At 28.3% G+C, this 23,142-nt stretch overlaps 1 protein-coding gene across 1 annotated transcript in view; it reads right to left on the bottom strand.

The window, feature by feature from the left end:
* Positions 1-20,556, bottom strand: part of LOC121114889 (uncharacterized) — a 53,333-nt gene extending 32,777 nt beyond the window's left edge. The window contains exon 1 of the mRNA XM_040709000.2: positions 20,176-20,556. Coding sequence (XP_040564934.1) covers positions 20,176-20,289 — 114 coding nt within the window. The 5' untranslated portion in view covers positions 20,290-20,556. The remainder of the gene's footprint in view (positions 1-20,175) is intronic.
* Between the last annotated feature and the right edge of the window lie 2,586 nt (positions 20,557-23,142).

Below are 23,142 nucleotides of genomic sequence, written 5' to 3'. Positions count from 1 at the left end.
TATCAGAGTGACTGACATTTTACTAGATATCTGACCTTTTTTTGCACAAGTATTGTACATATATTATACATAATAACCTTGTCATGATTTTTCTATTTACATACATTTATGCATAGACATATCGGCACATGATTACATGTAGTCAAGAGAGAGAGAAAAGTCAAACTAGTTATTTTTTTCTTCCTTCAAGTTAGTTTCTCGTACACAAATATTCAATCATGAATCCATTCAAAGTTACTTGGGTTTAGTGTTAATGTTCGACAATTTGTGAGTTTGGTCGAGTTTGAGTTTTTGAAAATTTCCTTCATAAATACACATTTAAATGTAATTTAAATCTAAAATACAGAGGGCAATTGATAGTTTTTTTGTAGTTAATAACAATAGAAATATACATTTATATATATATAAGTTCTCCGGGACCCCTCTTTTTCGACTATTCTAGATGTAGTATATTCATGTTTTGTAGTTCAACGCAATAGATCGAAAGTATTTTTTACATATCTCTACATTATATGTTGTATATTTCAAATTTTTGATAAAGCTATTGTGTAAAACCTTATATTTAAAAAAAGAAAGATAAAAATATCTTAACAATAAAAAAAGTTAATATCAACTTTGTATATTATGAAAAATATATATGTATGTAATAGGTGTGAAAAGTGGCTCTACAGCCCATTTATGTACGTCTCATTTTACACAATGAATATCCATATCTATATTATAATTTATTGGTATTTATTCAAAATGAATTTTTTTCTCTTCTAAATAAATATTTCAATTGCTTGAATGCAAAAAAAGGAAATTCTTTTTTTTATTCAATAGGCAGATTAATGACTCAACGTCTTTTTTTCAAAAAAAAAAAAAAAAAAAAAAAAATCAAGCCTTTTTATTATTACTTTACAATATATTGTTATTATTAAAATTACTATTATTCCGGCATAAAAAGAATCAAGTTCAAACTTGATTGAAAATCATCTCACGTCTAAATTAGGTACTTCTATTTATGGTATATATAATACCTTTTGTAATACCTATATAGAAAACTCCCTTCCATAAAAAAGGACTAAAATGCATTCATTTATGATTTATTGATTAGCACTTCTATACCATTTATCAAAGGATAATATAAAGAGAATCTCTGACTTATTTGCAGAAGTTATTTAACAAACAAAAAAACCAAAAAAATTAATGAGTTATACGTTTTGCTTTAAGGGATATCGTGAATTTCATTAGTCATGATTCATTTGCATAAATAATAAATCAAACAAATAGACAGAACGTACAAATATTATGTCTCTTTGCTATTTTCTATCAAACATAAATGTACAGTCAAACCTGTTTTAAGCAGCCAGGGACTTAAAAAGCGACCGCTTAGGGAGGTAACACGCTTAAAAGAGCTGGTCAGGTTTCACTATATAATGTACATATTATGGGGACAGATCCTCCTCGGGACGGTTGCAGTGTTGTATTTTTCTCCAATATCAAAAAAGATATATTCATAAAATTGACATTATAATTGTATAATATAAGGTAGCTTATTCCTAAAAAAATTAATCAATAATATTTGTCAACTGTTCTTCAATATATTGAATAAAAACTCTTTTTGAGGAGAAATAATATTTTTTTAAATAATTATTTTGTAAAAATGCAGACAATTTCTTAAATTTTTTCCTGTAACTTTGTTTACTATTTCATATGAATAATTACACTTCAAATCAAACATTATTATTTTAGACAAAGCAGAGCCTTCTAGCGCTTTTTGAGAGTGAATTTGCCCAATCTATACTACAAATCTTACTATATTATAATTGACTATAATACAGTGAAATTTAATAATTGAAAGTCCTAAAAAGTCTAGTTATTGATTCATTAAAGTATAATTTTGTCTATTTTTTTCAATTCAAAAAGAAAAAAAAATCGTTGAAGAAGTTTTTGAGCGTGAATTTGTCGGATCTATAAAAATGATCAATGATCTCTACATATAAATATTGATGTACTTGTATATACTGCAATACATTCAAATGGAATAATTCGTTAATGTGAAAAATCTATTAAATTTATGTATCAACAAATATTATTTAGTCTTATTTTTTAAATTTATAACTCAAATTCAATATTTTTTAACTCTTGTAACTTTGCAACTCTCTTCGTATCCAGGACAGATACGAAAAGAGTTCCAAAGCAGATTTTTAATTAGAACATATAAGTGAAATTAATATTGCCATAGAAATAAAACTATCTAAATAAGAAATAACATGTAGTCAAATGTTACCTCTCTCAAAGTAAATCCTAGTTCACAGTTCTAAACTTTATACACAACTATATTAACCTATAAAAACTTTTATGTGTACATTGATTGAGGCTTATTAAAAATATTATATCATAAACAACAAAGGATGGATTGTCTGTGTTAATATAACCATTTATTAAAAGGAAGATGTAAAACACGATATTAATGGTTGAGAAATTTTGTTATTTCTTCTTTTATTGTTTAGGTGTTGATTGAAATTCATTGTAATGTTGTAAATATATATTTCTACTGTGTCTGCTTCTAGACATAGGTGGTAATACTCGTATTATATAAACTGACTTATAATATATATACATCACCATAAAGTGATCAAGTCATAAAAATGGTTTTGCCCTCCTACCCTCATCTTCTTTTTCATTCCACTTCAAGGTGAAATACTTCATCTCATCATCAAATATCTTACCTATAATGTATAAGAAAATATAATATTATTCACATTAGTGAGGTGTAACATACATACATTATGTATTTTAGAACAAAAGCAATTCATTAATATTGTACATATTATTTCGATAGTCTCAGTTTTAGGGAAGTTTTGGATTAAAAAATAATCCTAATAAACAAGTTTGTAGAGGTATTTGGGCATCTCGGTAAACTTTGAAATGCCATACATAGTAAAAATGATGCATCGTTTATAAACGATTCGATCAACGAATTTAAAACCCACCGAAATAGTAGGGTAGTAAATTCTAAGCAATTTTTAATAATTATTGCACATGTCCTTGCTTGATACGGATACATTGTAATGCCAGCTAAGTTCTCTCCTTTAGAACGCTCTTCAAACAGTTAGTGTTACCATGTTGATTTGCAGTTTCTAATTTTTTTACATGCCCAAAATGTATAAGATTAACAACCCTAGTAATGAATCCTTACAATGAACGATATTTATATGTACAATATATATACTTTGTACACATATGTAAAGAATTAGAATTTTGATAGTTGGCCTAAAAAGTTGTATAAAATTTTATATTTGAGAAATTTTGAATTATTCAACACTTAAATAGAGCCCATTTCATTATTTTGTTGAGTGATGGTTATAAGCTTAATATAGTGCTACTAAGTAATTAGGTTACTGACTTATTAAAAAAGAAGGATTAAACGACTCATGAAGAATCAATCATTTTTTTAAAGAGAGTTAATGAGTCGAGTATTGTGTCATTCTTTATTTAGGACTGACGACTGCAGTCCCGTCAAGTTCAGTCTCGGTCCGATCTATTTCAGTTCTACTAATCAGTTCCAAAAACTTATAAAGTTCGATCCTTGATCACGTCACTTTATTTCTTCTTTTTTTAATCAGGTCTAGTACTGACAGTCATAAATACCAACAGTCTTAAGGATCGGTTTGGAACACTGATAAGACCTGTCCTAAGACAGGTCTGGACCGAATAAATAAGGATTGACATACCACTATTTATTCCCATTACTAGATAATACTATAAAATACTGTGAAATGTTTGTAATATTTATTTCCTGGGAATTTTCTCGTAGGTCTAAAACCTCGGGAAATCTCGGGCAAACGGGATCACGGGAAATAAACCCTAGTAAGTATCGTCTAGTTTTACTACGATATAAATACTTTCAGACCCATTCCAATACTTTTTCAAATGAAATATAAAACACAAATCTATTTATAGACATGTACTTAACGGGGTAGTTCCGACATTTTAAATTGAGGGTGACATTTTCTTATAACAGACAATTTTCATTTTTTGAACTGTTCAGACATTTTGTGAGCTACATCATATAATTTAAAAACGTCATCACGATTCCAATATCAAGTATACTGAGCAAATAGTATATATTTAATAATCAATTTGATAATGTTAAATATTCAAAGATGCGATACACTTTTGTAGTTGTATCTACTAATAGGACTATAAGGATTTCCTGTCCTAACTTATAAGTATAGATATAGTAATATGTATAATGCATTATTCAAATATATACCTATGTATATGCCTATATAACATATTGGATAGGAAGTGACCCATAGTGTGCATTCTTGCCTATAAGGAAAACCGTATAATTTATTCATTTTGCTAATGGATGGTTCAACTTTTTGGTAATATAATAATTGTTAAGGAAGGCAGGAGGCAAAATATGCCTCTTAAAATGAAATGTTGCAAGACACAATTATGTATTGACCCATCTCGATAATTGAGTTGGGGTTTCTCTTATTATTTAGATACACACGTAGGGCATTATGATCATGCAATAATTTAATCGAAAATTAGTATATTACATGGTTTAGAAGATGAAAATGAATGTAAAGCTCGGAAAAACCAGGGAGTTTCATGGGAGACAATGTTGAGAGTTGTTCGAAATGACCTGAAGATGTATCCGTACCATTCTGTCTTATGCTCTTTAGTACCACTGGGATTATGGGTAAATGACATAAAAAAATAATTCAGGGCACATTTATAAATTGAGTGTATGTACTATGCATGTAATTAGGGATCTCTCAGCCCATTTCCCCCACCTCATAAGTATGAAAAAAAAAAGAAAAAAGAAGGAATCATCATCATCAATGAACTTGAACCTTAAACTCTTTCTTCTTCTTCTTGCTCAAATGAATAGTAGGTACCTGAAGAAGAGGAATAATATACGAAAAAATATACCTATAATCGTGTAGAATGCAAATATAACATGAAGAAGAGAATCTTTATGACTTGTTTTTGTTATTGTATCAACATGACCTTCCTTCGATGAATGTTTGTACCCATGTTCATAGTACGCATTTATATGCGTGCATGCATCCATTTAATAATAATAACAATAAAAACCGGACACGGGTCATTGGCCAAATATATGTTTATAATTACATTAGAGCGATCCCTATTTTTGAAGTGAATTCGTGGAAAGGTCCCACTTTTAATAAATTATAAATGTACATAGCATGTCTAAGAAAGACGAAAATAGTTTTGCTTTCACTCAAAGTATTTCCAAAACTACCCAGACCCATTTTAAAGATTTTGAATGATTTGAATATGAGGTTGCGAGAATATCTTGATTTTTACAACAACAAATTCCCTTCAACAAAACAAATCGACATCTCACTCATTTTCATTATCAAAATTTTTGTTAATTTCACATTGTGATAGTTTTAAATGTCATCTTGACATATTTGACAACAAGATTTTAGTAGTCAGTTGGGCTTGTGTCTACAGATTCCAAAAATAGTTTAGCCCTATTTCTGAGTCGTTTCAAAACTCGCACAAATTAATTTTAAATATTTCAGTCAGCTTTAGTATGAGATGCGTTAATATATTGATTTTAGATCAAGTAGAACAATATTTCCCAAAGTTGATGTGAGAAAGTAACTTAGTCTCATTGTCGAATGCTCACATAAATCCAAGTCTTGTTTCAATCTAATCAATTTGATATGAACTATCCGAAATGCTTTCTTCTTGCTTGGAACAATTTCTACGTTTATGTAGATAATGCCGTATGGATTATAGATTTGTTTTGTTGACTTTTTGTTATTTTGTTTTGCAAAGATAATTTGTTCGGGGCACATCTATAATGAATCAATATATCCCCCCAACCTCATACTAAAATTATCCAAGATCTTTAAAATGACCCTGGTGAGTTTTCTAAAGACTTAGAGTGAAGCTAAAACTATTTTTGTAGTCTTTAGATATGTCACATTGATATTTTATAAAATGGGTACCTTCATTTATTTCAAAACTAGTGATCACTCTAACGTACATACATAAGAGCATAATATTTTTTTCTGAAATAGGTGCGCTTTATGACTGCTAACCGGTATCATGGGCCTAATTCGAAGAAGAAACATAATATAAAAATTTATGGAAAGGAGTGTGCGAATTTTTTTTATTTCTAGGGGATTTTTTTTTGTTATTTTGCAGTAAGTTTGTGCTTCTTTTTTTAAAGGCAAGTAGTAGTGTGGAAAAATATCCCGGAAATGAATTTACCCACAAATAAAATAACCATTCATCTAAAATTATCATAAATGCTAATCGAAAGGGTTACACGGATCAGGTTACGAAATTCTAAAAAGTGGGACCTGTGGAGTCTAAAAAAACCAACCTGCACACTATTAATTATTATTGATAATGGTAATAATGGAGAAAATGAGAATTGAAAATATAAAGCACAAAATTCAGGTCTTGGAACTCACATTTATTTTTGTTATTTTAGCCACAGAACACAAAAATGATTATTAAAATTTTCATTTACAGAAGATTTGGACTTTAAAGTCTATTTTTACAATCAAGTATTTAAATTATAATTTCGACTCATGGCCATATTTCGAAATGAAATAACTATATAAATGAAAATTAAAGAAAATAATAATTGATACAAAATATTTCAACATTCAAAAGAAAATATTATTAAATTATCTTGAATACAGTTCCTACAAAATGGGTCTAATTATATACAAAACAACTAAAATGAAGGGTCTTAATTGAAAACTTATATTTTTCCCATATTTTTTTATTTAAATTATATTATTGCTAAAATAAAACAATAAGCCTTATATTACAAATTAAAACGATTTTGATTGATATTTTCAGTTGAACTTTTGATTTTTTTGTAGAATATTTAAAAAATAGGGAGTAAAAGGTTGGATGAAAATATTATCGAACTTAAATATAGTTAAGTCACTTATTTGACTAATGGGATGAAGTAATGAATATTTTAAGAACAGGAAAAGTTCAGAAATTAAATATGAATAAGTCGGGTAGATTATATTCATCTAAGCAATACATACTAATCAAATACATTGGAATATTTAAAATTGTAAATCTTCCTGCCTCTAAAATATTGACTATTGTTTTGATCAATTGTTATTACTTTTAACTTTCATCTATATAGTTATTTCATTTTGAAAAATGATTCTACATCGAAATTTTACAGAAAAGTGTGATTTAGGAAAAGGCTTTAGAGGCCGAACCTACTGTGATTAAAATTTTTAATGGTAATTTAACTATTTTATAGTTTAAATAACAATAATAGATGTGGATTTTATCAGGTGAGCAAAAATGATATTGCATAGTGTTAAGTGCAAAGTGTATAAGCAACGGAATTATAGTGACAATTCTTCATGACTTTTTATTCTTCAAGGAAGGAAATGAAACTGATCCAGGTGTTGCCATGGGAAATGAAATAATTATATGTTTATAAATTGTTGTCGAAGCATAAAAGTATCAAATTATGATAGGGATCTATCTCTTTGGTCGAAATTATAGTTTATAAAGGTCCATGACATATGTAAAGGGGCATTAACTTCCACTTGCACGCAATGACCAACTACAAACAACATTGATACGAACCAAGCAGTGACTACGGGGGAAGAGGATTGGAGTATATTTTGTGTAGCACAAGTGGTTTAGTCAAATTACAAAATACAAGACACAAAATTTTCATACATTTGTCGATAAAATTTTAAAATTATTTAATAAGAGTTAATTTTTTCTCTCTTAATAAACGTGATCCCGATATTTTTCAAATTGGGAAATAGAAAATTGTCAAAATTGAAATTATCTAAGATCAAAGTGGGTATAGTATTTTTAAATGAACATTAAATTGTTTAAAAATTTTTACCAATCAGGATTTAGGACCACTGTGATTTTTATACTTATATATGGTTTTTGACCTTTTTATTTATTTTTACCGATACATCAATTTTTATAAAATAATAATAATTAAAAAGTGAGTAACTATAAATTTAAACCACCCCTTTCCCCTTGTAGATTTGAATACCCCCAGGAGAGGCCATGTGAAGGCAAAATATATTATATTCAAAAAGACAAGGTGGGTATATTTGAAGGAACTTTTCTTTCTTTCAATATTTGATTTGGGGCCTTTATATCCTCAAAATAGACTCAAAAGTTTGGTTTATTTTATTAAAAGCTTAAAATATACTTTTTATAAATCCGAACAAGTTCGAATACCTCTGTTAGTGCATAATAATAAATTAAATATTCATCAACACTCTACATATTATCCAATATACCGGATGTCATTACGTCTTATTTCCTTCATTCGATTCTTCATCTAATTACAGCCACATCACTCCCTTTTAAATATAACCATAAGGAGTAATGAATTCAATCAAGTTCATAGTCTCCTAAACCAACCTAGTACATAACCATATAAGCATGCACTTATTTTTGTATAGTAGTAACCCTCAGGTGTTAACTGTAAGTACAAAACCTTGAAGCTTCAATACCAATGGAGAGGTAATCATCATTATATAACTCTGTTGGTTATGATAAAATCATAATAATAATAATTTTAATAATAGTAGGAACATCAAACATGAAACTCTGAATTAATGTTTCTTTAAAATACAAATACCGATTACATCCATGTTATTTTGAAACGTAAAACTTTTGACAAAAAATAAAAACAATTATAAACATATATTTTTTAATCTTTCTTAAAAGAAGAAGAAAAAAGTCAATTAGCACGATCTCTCTAGTACGTAGGTACGTTAGGGTGGTTTGTTTTTCAACATTTTTTCTAATTTTAATTACGGCTTGTGTGGAAAACTTGTCAAAACCTAGCAAAATTTCTTTGTAATACGATGTTATCTTTAGGCTACACATCTCGATATTTTAAAAATTACTTATTTACTCAATAAAGACGAATAAATTGTTATTCATTATTTTGAAGGAAATCATTTTGATAGATATTTTTCTAACTTATATAGTTTTTTCGTAATGTTATCCTATGGAGCAAAAAGAAAAGAAAAGGTAATTTTTGATCATATATTTTGATTTTTTCTTTCATAAAATTAAAAAAAGAAAAAAAAAAGATATGTGTGCACACTATTAATCAATTTTTCCTAACATTATTTTCTCCTTTTGTTTCATAAGATCCTTTTAGAAAATAACTTTACACATATTTTTTATAGGTAAAGTCAAAGTTTATCAAACTCATTTAAAAAAAAAACAACGAATAAGGCTTTTTAATCATTATTGACTAAATAACTAACTGTTGCCTTTTTTTTAACTTTGACTGAGAAGTGCAACCTAAATATAAAATCATATAAAAATGAAATAAAGGGTTGCTTATTTGGTAACCACATGCTAACTTTTTTTTCCTAGCCATAATCGAAATTCGAAGAAAAGTTGAATAACAAGTCGCCCTAATATACGTATATATGTAGATACTGCGATATTTCTTCATGTTTGTGGATATAAGAGGAAAGAACAAAATAATAAAAAATAAAAACCAAATGGTAGATATCTGTAAGGTTAAGAAGTACGGATATAAGTACGTTTAGTTTTACGACTTCTGTTTTTTTCTTTAAAAAAAAACAACAATTAATGGATTGGTTTTTTTTCTTTCCATTTACGTTTAAACAGAGTTCCTTCCCTGGGTAGTAGTAGCATTCATATATGTATATATATTGTATATTAACAAAAACAACGTAAAACCATAGGAAATTAACGTAAGTCGGTGATAAAAACGAAAACTTTTGAAAGAATATGAATACAAAAATAAGAACCATCAGAGAAAAGAAACTGAAAGGAAACCAATCGTAAAACTTGGTGAATTGGTCTAGAATATCAATAGAGTGATGAATATTTTTAAATGAATGAAATAGTATAGTCCATTTAAGGTATGAATGTGGCTAAGGATTAAAAAAATATTTATATTTTACTCTAAGTCTTTCCAAAACTCAAAAGATCAATTTGAAAGTTTTTGGCTAGTTATAGTATGAGGTTACCAGAATTGAATGATTCTACCAAAAATTTCCCTCGCCGAACCATAACAAATAGTCAACAAAACAAATTGATAATTCACACATTTTATTAAAAATTCAATTATAAACTTTGAAAACATCTCAAAAAAGAAGAAAGCATTTAGTGTGCGTGGTTCAAATCAAATTAAAATAAGATTAGTAACATAAATCTTCAGATATCATTGATTATTTGGTGATTTAACAATGTCTAACTCGCTTTTTCACATTATCATAGTAAAATGCCGTTCTAATTGATCTGAAATCAATATATTCTCGCAACCTCATAATCAAATTAGCCAAATCTTTTCAATGCCCCTTTATTTTTTGGTTTTTAATTCTATCTAATAGAACTTAGTTTTGTATTTAAATATTTCTCTTGATTTAAATGAAATTGAAAAGACACAAACGTGTAGAAAAATCTATTTGTCTCATATGTATATCTTGCATACAAGTTTCCATTTCTGTGCAAGTTTTAACTTGTATAAGCCAATTGTACAAGCTATAATTTTTACGTCTCATTACGCTTTATTTAACTACAACATCAGTCATTTTAATTATGAAGAATAAGTTGATCTTATCATTCCTTTTTGATTGATCAAAATTACGGATTTATTATGTATTTACGAGTAATATATGTCTATAACTGTGGGCATTTGAACGTAATAATGTGACATATAATACCGTCAATAAGTAATTTTTGAGTATAAGTAATTACATGATTAATATATTGAACATCCATAAAATATTCAATTATTGACTTATCCTCATCACAATTCTACTTGAAAATTATTATTCACCTTATTTTTGGTTCCAACTTGTACAATTTGCTTATACAAGTCACAACTTTTACAAATCGCTACTTTAACATGATAATATGTTTACAAAGTAAAATACAGGATATGAAAAGCTACGAACATATACCTATAATAAGATGATGATAGTAATACAAGGGAGGTCTTCTTCTCAGACTCCCCTTGTGCAGATTGCAACCTACTCATTATACCTATCAATGTGTAATAGTAAAAAATCTATAAAAAAAAAGGTAGTTATAAATGAAGGATCGACCCTTTTATCGTTGTTTGATGGGCCAATTTCTTCTTTTTAATCTTAGCATTCTTATTTGCGAAACATCGTAACATACATATCAAATCGAACGTACATAAACACTGCCAAAAAAGAAAGAAAAGAAGATGAACGAGTGAAGTTTAATCTGATTAATTTTGGACTATTAGCCTATTTTGAAATAGGTGTAAGTTCCTCACCTTCATCGGATATGGTTTTCTAACAATAACGTCTCAATTACGATTGTATCTTGAGTCAGAAAGGTGCTTGAAATTTATAACTGCTTTTTCAAATTCGATTATTCAAAATATTACGTTCTATATCTGTGAATAGAATATAACATATTCAAAAAGCCCAGTATTTGAGCACTCTTTATTTGATGAACAGATCTCTTCTTCATATAATTCAACAGATATCAATAAACAAAGTGTCTGATAAAAAAAATATAAATTTATCCAAGATTGATTAGTATTGTGGACAGATTAAAGAAAGGAAACATTGAGACTTGTAGAATGAAACCTTAGTCGTAATTTAATTAGAAGCAGATCGTTTTTTCATATCATACAATCATTGTAATAGATTATAGCATTTTAGAAAGGCTTAAAGTAGTTTCTAAGACTCTTGGGGAAATTTTTTGGTTGCCTTCAATAATAAGTATTAGATACGCACTATAGGTGGATGGAAGGATTTTTAACTACTGAAATTTTTTCTAACAATTAAAAGGTGAATTGTGGAACTGAAAAAACCATTTTGGACAATTGTATTTAAAAAAAGGGAGGGATAAGCCAGCGTAAGATTATGGAAATCGTTAAATAGTGCTCTATAAGTTGTATTTGACTTGTTGGCATTAGGTACAGTGGTCACATACGACTAGTAATAACATCCTGGAAAAGAGGGGAAGTAAATAAAGCCCATTTAAAGGAGATGAAGGTGGTGAGAATTTTGGTATCAGGTTTTTATTGAAGGATTTGTGCAATGAAGAGAGCATGACCCTCCCATGTTTTTAGAATTTACTGCAGCAAAAAAAAAAGTTCCTATTAAATTACTGTTATTGGTCCTGTTGTCAAAATCAAAACAATCATAATTTTTTTCTGAGTCTCTGATCTATCAAAGTCTTAGTTTTGGATGCAACATTTTCACAGTCTCGGGTTGTATATATGCAAGATTGAAGTATGAGAAAATTGGTCATTGCTACATACATATAAACTTACTACAGGAAAATGTTGATTGTTTCACAACATTTCCATAACTTTTCTAAATAATCTCAATTACATACACCAACAAATACTAAAAAGAAATGGGTCATTTTGCGTCAATTATCCCACCACTTACGAGTACATGACTCATTACCATTTTGCAAGTCATTTTGGTCTGTACATAATATGTAATTATAATATTCTCTTCAGACAACCAAAATAAAATAGTAATTATTGTACATATAATTACCATTGTATTAGTAGCATATCTAACTAACATAAATGAGTGTTTTATATATTATGTACATATATATTTGCATGCAAAAATAATTATCAGAGCGCGACATAATAAACCTCCTTCTAGACATTATTTATCTAACTAATGCAATTTCTTGCAAAACAAAAATCAAATTTAAATGAAAGTTCAAGAGGTCATTAGTCACTCCATCAAAATTAATAATTATTCATTAAACTTTTCAAAACATACTGTGTATGTTTGAGTAATAACTAATAGATAAATATATTATATTATTTGCAATGTACTAAGGTTTATCTACTATGGTTCCGTTGTACCGGGATTTTACACCTACGAAAAATTCCACGGAAATATTTATTTTCCTGCATTTAATTATTTCATAGTGTAAAATTCATTTAATTAAATGATAATAATATGAACTACTCAGTTAAGTGTTAAATACATATCCATGGCCTAATCACGGGGGGACCAGGAGAACCTGGGCTACCAAACATTTTCAATAGTAGTATTGATCTACCCAGTAATGTTGAGTCATCCACAGTCACTCCGACCAGGCCCACCAATAACAAAACAGTGATTACGACACTGTATATTGAAGATTCACTTGCTTTTAAGTTTGTACGATTACTATGAGATGTACAGTGTCAGTTGACTTTAGCCCATGGTTCATGCTGTGTATTTCATTGTATACAGCTCTATATACCAGTTCTATCATAAAGTAGCTAGTTTATCCCTTACTATTTTTTATTTATTTTGCAGGTTGGATTGGGTAAAATAATTAAAAAACGGTAGAACCTGGAGACTGTTAGTGATAATGAAAATCAACAATAATAATCATTGCCGTCTTTTTTAATTTGTCTTTTCTAAAAAATGTTCATTAAAAAAATATGGATTTAATATTTCTCTCAAAAAATTTTTTCCAAAAGTTTTGAAAAAAACAAATAAACCCTTCCTCAAGAAAAACTTTAGTTTCCTAGGATCTCGTTCTACAAAATTAGTTTCCCGGTAAATGAGAAACTCTAGAAGGTATATAAACAAATCAAAACGAGCCGTGAAGGCTTTTAATGGCAGATAGAGTTTCTACTTTCTTCATTAATATTATATATTATGAAATAAACAAGTTTTTATTATTTTATGTTTGTAAGACAGGAATGCACTTTCGCGAAAGATAAATAATATTTTTGACTGATTAACCTGAATAATATATATAAAATAAAAATCTAGATATATAATTCTTATTTTACATATTTTACCTATATATAATAATATATATTTGAGTAGGGCCATAATGTAAATATATAATGGAGTCATAAAAAAAATGCAAACTTTCATTTACCTATGTTATATCCTTTTCAAACGTGGGATGATCATTTTGACTATTTAGTTAATTCTAAATATTTTTTGTTAATTGTTTTTTGAATAGTGCAATGTACATAATCACGTCAAAAATCAGGTAGTAATTAATATGGTTTCTTATTTCCTGAGAAAAAGCATTGCTGATCCTCGGGCCTAAACGATTCTGTCAAAAAGTAAAATCTAAAGACTAAATTTCTTACTTTATAAATTTTGGGATATATTTGATATGTGGGCCATCAAACACAAAAGTTTGTAAGCAAGGATACAAAAATCATCTTGGAACTATATGTTTTTAAACTAATAGTTACACTATCCTATAAAATCAACTTTAAAATAGTATGACATTAACTTTTCCGCTATTTTTAAGATTATAAGTTTTTTCAGCTCTTTGTGTTAAAGAAAAGGATTTAGGTTATAAATATATATTAAAACCTAATGTTGAAAGGTTCCTAAACCATTTAAAAAAAAAAATGTTTTTATAATGTTATAACTTGAATAATCTGTCTTTAAAGTTAAAAGTGGCTGTTTTTTTTTCAGAGGCTCCACCCAAAAGAAAATATCCAGAAAATGTTGAAATATTTCATTTGATAGCTGAAAGTTTTGTGCTTAAACTTAAAAAAAAAAAAGATCCCATTCAGAAAAAGTAAAATATCGATTCTTTATCAATTTGAGTGAAGGCCATCACAATATTTAATATATAAAACTCCATCAAAATTTCCAAGCAATTAAAATATGGGCTAAAGAATATTTGAAAGCAACATGGAAGCCAAATAAAGGTTCCAGACGATGACTTAGATTCTTAGGTATCTCAAGTTATTACAGAGAAATTGAACTCAAAATTGACTCAAATATATAAACATATATATCTATGAAATATTGGACTTTTATATTTATTAATCATATTGGATATTTCGCTTTAGAATGATTTTTGTTTTATGTGGAGGCCCCAAAAACATAGATTATTTCCATTAAAAAAAATGTTTAAAAAAAAAGAAGATTAATACTAACAACGCCTCATCATGAAGATGGCTCAAATGATTCTGAGTAGGGATGTATCGCTCCCCTCATTTCGACGTAAATTTTAACAAAGACTCCGAATCGGACGTAAAATTCTTTACATGGAACAATCTTTGCTCAGTGCTATGAGTCAGTGATGACATTGCTAACTTACTTTGATTATCTTGGAGTTATTATTATCATCTAATGCGCATTAAAATAATACTTAAGCCTTAACTTTGTCGTAATAATGACAGATTATTCTTGTGGTCAATATTACTTAGGTATGCCTTTTAGATGACAATTTAAAGTAGGGAACTTTTAAAAAAAACAACTAATAATTTTAAACACCATAAATCTAAGATTTATGGGCTTTTAAATATGTTCTTTTGTTCTCGAAACAACACTTTTTAATAATTCTATTTTAGGATTAACAAGTTTTAATTTACAAAAATGAACGCTATTTATGAAAAAAGTTGCTTCTACCATATTTGGTACAGTGTGTACAAAACGTCCTAAAATTACGTGATAAAAATTAAAAAAACTATTTAGTTAATACTCTGATTTTCCCTCCATTATCATAGTTCATTAAGTTTAAAATATCAAAGTCCTCCATATCGGATTAAAATTCCATGCATATAAAAAAAATATGTACTTGGACATTTAAATACTTTGCGTTGTGAATAATTAATTCTCTTCGTCAAAATTAAATGGACCCATTTTCAACACTATGCAAATTCTTTGTAACAATTTTCAGTTTCACAAAATTAATTGTTCAATAATTAGCCATTTCCCAAAAATAGAAACGATATGCAACCCCAGTTTTGAAGATATGGAATTGTTTGACTTTTTCTCTTGTGTTTGACCAGTCTGAGGGAAACTGTAGCTATTATAGCTAGACATCTTTTGATCATCTCCTCCCCCAACCTTAAAATAAGTACACAGTTAATCAACAGTTTCCCGCTTTAACAGCACACACACAAAAACGGATCAAACGTATTTTTGTAGGTATAAATATACAAAAACATATAGTTAGTCGTGACAGTTTTTGAATGTTCATAGATACAGGGGATCCCCACATAATAAAGTTTTTGGAAACTTGAACATTCCGTATAATATGAAAACGTGTGTTCTACGCAGACTATTTTAGTACTGAAATCCGTAAAATGGAATACTTTTTTTTACAAAGCACACGTTTGCCAACTCTTTACAAGATTTTTCGGGCCAGTTAGGTAAACTACTGCGTTTGTAGAGGGGTTACCACACTATGACTGTTATTGGATTGGTCTAAAAAACTATAAAGACTGCAGTCCTCTCAAACCGGTCCGGAGTACTTATCTTTAAGTGTCTTCTATTAGTACATCATTTCAGGGATTGAATTTTCATCAATAGCTGCTATTCATAACAAGAATAGTGATTCATGATAAGGTCTTGAATTAATTTTGCGTCAATTTAGACATAGAGTATTTTAGTATTGTATGCATGGTCTAGCCAGCATTCCTTCTTTTTTCTTAACAAGTGTATATGTGTATATAATTAGCTATTGTAAGTCTGTGAACAATTCCTAGCAGATAATGAATAATAACTAACAATTAATTTATTTTATTTCCCCCTGTTTTTATCACGAGCAAATGTTGCGCGATATAATAAAAGTAATGGGGAGGACTTAAAAGACCGATTTGGAATTGGAATCCTTTAAAACAGCAGCGTTATGTCAAATACGCGTTTTTTGAAACTTCGTTATGTAGAGATTCCCTGTACTTAAAAAGTTGTTATTTCTTAAAAGAGGAGGATACACATATTTTTTTATGTTAAATGAGTAAACATCTTACACCAGACCGAAAATAAGAGAAAAAAAAAACAATTTGTTGCTACTTTGAAGGACTTTTTTCAATTTATTTAATCTTTCTTACAAATTATTATTCTTATTATTATAACTGAGTCTTATTTCAGTTTTGAGTAGAACTTTTCCCCATTTCTTTTATGTGGAATTATTATTAATCTTTTATATGTAGTTAGATATTATTAACAATGGTACAGACAGAGATAGGTGGATATATAAAATTACATTTATATTGTTAAATATTCATAATAGGAACTTGAGAAAATGGATAAGGATATTATATATATATAATTAGTACATCAACATAAAAACAATCTTCAACAAAGATCAATAAATGGAGAAATGTCTCATTCATTTTTTATTTAATAAATGAAGCTCAATATTTCATGTACTTATTTCAGGCAATTGAAAGCTTTTTATTCAAATTTCTGGGATGATCTGGAATATTCGCAAATTGATAATTTCAAGCCTTCGTTTTGTTGATAATACTTAATTTCATCCCAATATGTCCTTTCAGAAATAATTTATTCATTTCTAATTTCAACTATTGAAACGATGACATTTTTTCTATATTAAGTACAATTTGTGGCGTATCTAATGGGTTAATCAAAATAATTGCAGGGTAAAAATGGACAATAAAATACATGATTTTTTTAAAACCTTCTCTATCTTTAACTTCTAAGACAATTCCCCTACGAGTAATTCGCTTGATAAATTTTCAATGTTTTTGAGTACATATCTGATTATTAAAGAATAAAAAGGTCGTTTAAAGCTCTGATTGTACATTTTAAAATAATGATAATAAAAAATAATAATTTATATCCTGAGATTTGATCTCAATCTTAAGAAGGGAAAAATATATAAAAATTACTCTCCCATCCCATTGTTTTCCTCCTCTTTTGCGTCAATTATATCCAACTCATACCAAGGACTCTTTTTTCAAAGTCAATTTGCCTTGTATTGACGTTGTTGTATTTATCTTTTAACACGATGCAGTAGTACACTGTATAATAACAGTTGTTTCTGGTGAGTTAACACAAAAACAATAACGAACAAGAAAAGGAGAGTTGTTCAATAATTTTTTTAATCATAAATATGTGACCCGTCAACACAAAAACAAGCTAGAATGTTGTTCTCAAAAATAGAGTTTGGATTACCTTTGTTTATTTTATTGTTCATTTCTACGAGTTAATGATTTTGAATATCACTTTGGAGACGCTGCATATTGTACTTGAGTAGCAAAAATTCATCGTTTCAGTTTTTAAATTAAAAAGTTGAAACGTTATTTATCTTCAATTTCTATCAACAAATTATTGTTAATAACCCTTAGGGTAGGCTCCAATGTGTACTTATAATAGCAAGAATTGATTGTTACACGAAAATAATAATTCATGCATATATTTTATTTGAATAACCATATTGGGGTCTCCTAAATCAAATATAGGTTCTAAACTATAGTTAAAATACTTGGGTATCTTCTTAACTCATCCCAAAACATTGAACACAAAGCCATTAATTGACTCAAATATGTCTATGAAATATACGATTAAATGTATATGGAGTAAAATTATAATTTGGTGTTTTGATTTTGTACAAGTTTGCTTTATGTTGACACACGAAATATTATCCATTACTTCATAGAGATTTTTAAATTAATAATAGGCATCATCCTCACATTTCTAATTTAGTGTTTTACTTCCTAATTATAAATACTCCATTATTTAATTGACTTTTTTCGGTCAATTATGGATTTCATATTATATATAAAATATAGGACGGGTTAAAATATTAACTAAAGTCATAAAACTTCATTTAATACATGAAACTTTATTTACTTTAGATATAGTTTTTCAAATTTAATTTATTTTATCTTTTTTCCATATCAGATAAATAATTTTGTCGATCTATAAGTGGTATTTGCTGAATCTACGAACAATTTTCAAAATAAATATAAGATAATTAGATTCCAAATACAAATGTGTAATCCAGGCTTTTTTTTTTTTTTTGAAGTAAAAGAACCCCAGCTTGCGTTTATGTTGACGGCCCATATATTAATTTAACATTTCGAAATATAAATAAATTAATAACTACTAATCCTATATATGTATATTATGTAGTAACTAAAATATAAAATAGTCATACTCTTTGCGAAATAGTCACATTGCAAATAAATGTCACAGACAGCAGAGTTATACAATTAATACTCGAATGTTCATATCAATTTATATTTCCTGAGTTTATGCATTTACATGCATATCAAAGGATTTTATAAAAAGTGACCAATACGAAAAGAGGGTTCTATGTATATTATGTAAACATTAGTGTTAGGATTGGGTCTGAAAATCTTAGACCGGACTGAAGCTGTTTGACTTTTAGTTTCAGACCAAGTCTTAGTATTAGTAAATACATAATGAAATGACGTTCTAATATAGAGACAGGAGTAATTTTGAACATATGTTTTGTTGCTCAATAGTTATTACCTATGTCTATGACAAATACATTTTTTGTATTACCTGCAAAAAATCGAATTATACTATAGTATATGTGTATTTTAATATAATTGAGCATAAATGAAATTAGTTGATTCATTTTTTAGTATGATGAAATCCAATGAATTAAATAGTTTATAAGGTATAATGACCATGAAAAAAAAAGTATTTTGTTACTCAAAGAAAAAAAAGTATTTTGTTACTCAAAAAAAAAAAAAAAAAAAGAAGAACTATTTAGAACCTATTATAATATGGTTATATGGCAATAAGTCCTTCAATAACCTTACAAAACTATAATGTAATACTCAAATTCAATCGAAAAGTTCTTAAATTATGACAGATAGGATTTTTATTGATATTGTGTAATGTGTACGGTCCTAATAAACACATGTGTGCGTTTTAATTGACATATATTAAAATTTTGTCAAAAGTAACAAAAAAACTAACAAAATCTAATTTTTGTGTTTTTGAATGTGACTTATCATTTTTTTAAATATATCTATTTAAGAACATTCTAATTTAAATCTGCCAATTGCCTATCAAGCACACAAATATGGACATTTGTTGAAGTTTCAGTCATTTTTTGGTTATAACAACTGGTAATTTTTCGAAAAAAAGGATATAAAATTTGTCTAATAATTGTATCTTAAATAAAATTGTTTGTTTATCCAAAAATAATGTTACACATGCTCAAAAACCTAAAGATTAAATTTTTAAAGTTTTTTGTCAATTTTTCCAAAAAAATCACGGGATTTATGCCTATGGTTTAGATGAAATTAAGGCACTTTAGGCCCATGCACATTGCACAGCAGTACCTAAAAAAATTAAGCCTATTTGAACAAAGTTGGGGCATGTGCACAACACCTACAATGATGTTTGGCAAGCATATATGTATATACATACGATTCAATCAATTAATGTTAATAAAGCAGCAGATTTTTCTTACCTGATATAATTTATCTTTTGAGTGCCAAATGTCATCTTCTTCATCTTGAACGAAATAAATATCTGAATGTAATTCATCTCTTGATCTTGATAGAATCTTTCTCCGTGAGACCATTTTGATTTTTGAGTAGAGGAAGACAAATATATATGGATATAGGAAGTACTTGTAATCACTTATTTTTTTTTTTTTTGATGTTTGTAAATCAAAAACACAATATTTTCCCGTGTTTCAATTCCAATTCCAATATCTGAGCGACGACTTCTTCACTCCCCTTTTCCAATGATCAAATAGATACTACTTTTATAAATCACTCACATAATTCATTTTAAAATCGTTCTATGTGGCACAACTTCTTCGTTCTTTGAGATTCAATCATCAACTAAATATCATGACGTCAAAAAAATTGTACTTTTGAGAAAAGAAAAAAAAAAAAAAATAGAGCCTGCACCATTTGAAATATAACTTTAAGGAGCTATTTCCCCACCCCCCTCCTCCCTCAGTTGGCTGTAACTTGTAAGTAGGAGAAGATGAAAAAGACACGCCGGTGACTTTAACGATTCACATTCTTTTAAAAAAGGCATCGTAAATATAATAAAGTATATTAAGCGTAAGGTTGCTGCACGTACGAGAGAGAGAGAGAAAGAATAGAATATTAAAACTGTCCTTATGTAATGAAGATATTATGTTTTTTTTGCAAATAAATAAATAACACTTTCCTGAAAGTCTGTTTCTAATAGAGCATTTTCATGTGACGTGAGCATTGTTCATATAAGTCATTTTTGAAGCCTAGTTTTAAAAGAAATTTAAAAAAGGTTTGAAAGAATGAAAATTCCATTTTCATTAAAGTTAAGGAAAATTGTGAGCCTTTGCCTTGTACTTGGATATCAAAGTGGAACCAACAGATATATAATATGACTTTGACCTTAGTATCTATAAAAAAAATTTGTCTCTCTAAGACTTTCTTTTGTAGGGTTGTAAATCCGAAGCATTTTTTTGGCGTGACAGTTTTGTTGTTTTTGCAAATTGAAGGGGTTTTTTATTTCATAAAGTTGTTCTCATTATTATTTCATTCTTAAAAAGATAACATATATTGGTATCGTGACAAGACGAGTTCAAAATGTGCAACACATTTTTTAAATGAGCCACACAGTTACTTATACATAGGTTGTAAAACTCCGATAAGGCCTGGCATTTTAATATCCGCGAACGGTTTGTAGTTATACTCCTAGAGTTGTAAGTCCGAAGCATTTTCTAGTGTGAGTGTGCGTATGAATAACATAGAGGAACGTTGAAGGTTTGTTGGGGAGTTACAAGCGTTAGCCCTTGTTGGACTAGGAGTTTAATTGAAGACCGACAATGAAGTCAGTCATTCCTATATCATTGTTTGATACGGTAGTGGGGAATGTTTTTTTATTTCCTATCATAGCTGCTTTCAGATAATCTAACGTCACGTCACGACAGCTAAACTGCTCTCCTCCCAAACATTACCCTGTTAATTTTCTATTTCTGTTTTACATACCAAAAATGTGGTGTACTACTTATTATCCTATATACGAATATCTTACACCAATATGTATTAAAAGTATGTTAAGCATCGTTATTCATGCCTATTTCTATTGTGTAGAGGGTTTCTCAACTTTTTTGAAGTGATGCACCACTTGTAAAATATTTATTTAATCCAAGTACCCCCTTCTCGAAAGGAAGTTTAAAAATCCATAGCTATTTAGAGAAAATTAAATTTTTGTAGGGACATGAAATTGCTTTGATTCAATTCAAATATCACTGTTTATGATTGGTATCAAATAGTTCAAACTGTTAACTCTTTATCTATTCTTAAAGTAAGTTAATGAAATTTCATGTAGATTTATTGGAAATTTGTGTTTTTTCATATGGTAAAAAAATTGACTATGATGTAATTTAGGACGTCAGTGAAAAATCACTTTAAGAATGTATAGCCCCTTCCCTATAAATTCTTAAAGAGGCTTTTCACTGACGTCAAATTTAAATTACGACAGGTTATTGAATTTAAAAAATATATTCAACTTATGAATGAATATTTTTTGCATTGGAATAATGGACATCCTTTAACCTTTTTCATAATTGATATTGACAGTTGAAAAAAAGGGGTATTTTTTATTATTGTTTGACCTTTGATTTTTCTACAAGGGGATAAATATGATTTTTTTTTTTGAATTAAAAAAACTGTCAAACTCCTATTGTGTATACTTTTTTAACTATCTATGAATATATATTGTATATCAAATGCTTGAGTGATGAGCTTACTAATAAAAAGTCAATCTACATACTTCAGGAAGTGGATCGTTGATATCCATACAAAAAAGGATGATTCTTTTGTTCAGATTTGGAGTTTTTCTTCTTCTTTCTTTCACAGTATGTTTTTGAAGATTGTACATACACACCTTTCAATGAATTAAAACACTACATTTCATGTTATATACTTATGTACTAATTAAATCTTAATTAATAAGTAATAACGGCTCACATCAATGTGAAAAAAATAATAGTTGAACAATAAAAGATCTGATACCGAGCCTTTTAAAATTCATACAAAACCTCTGAAGAGAAAACGTCTTTGACTCCGCATATTTATTATTTGCACGTAAAAATGAGCATTACTAGACAATATTTAGTTTATTAGTATTGTGTCGATCGTTATTTAGGTATGAAGACTGCAGTCCCGTTCAGCTCACTCTCGGTCTGATCCAGTTCAGTCCTAAAACTTATAAAGTTCGGTCCTTGATGAATTAATTGAATATTACTTCTTTTTTTAAAATCAGTTCTAGTGGACGAATAGGACCGGTCCTAAGACTATACTGGACTCCACTGGACCAAATAAATAAGGACTGAAACAACATTATAGTTGAAATCCATGATAGGGTAACGCATAGCTGTTCTCCAGTCATTTGCATGAGTCTGAGCGACCAAGTCTATAAAATATCTTTCAAC

Source organism: Lepeophtheirus salmonis, chromosome 3, assembly GCF_016086655.4.
Source record: "Lepeophtheirus salmonis chromosome 3, UVic_Lsal_1.4, whole genome shotgun sequence".
NCBI classification, from domain to species: Eukaryota; Metazoa; Arthropoda; class Copepoda; order Siphonostomatoida; family Caligidae; genus Lepeophtheirus; species Lepeophtheirus salmonis.
Note: the sequence above shows the minus strand (reverse complement) of the source record. Positions and strands in the feature narration are given on the sequence as shown.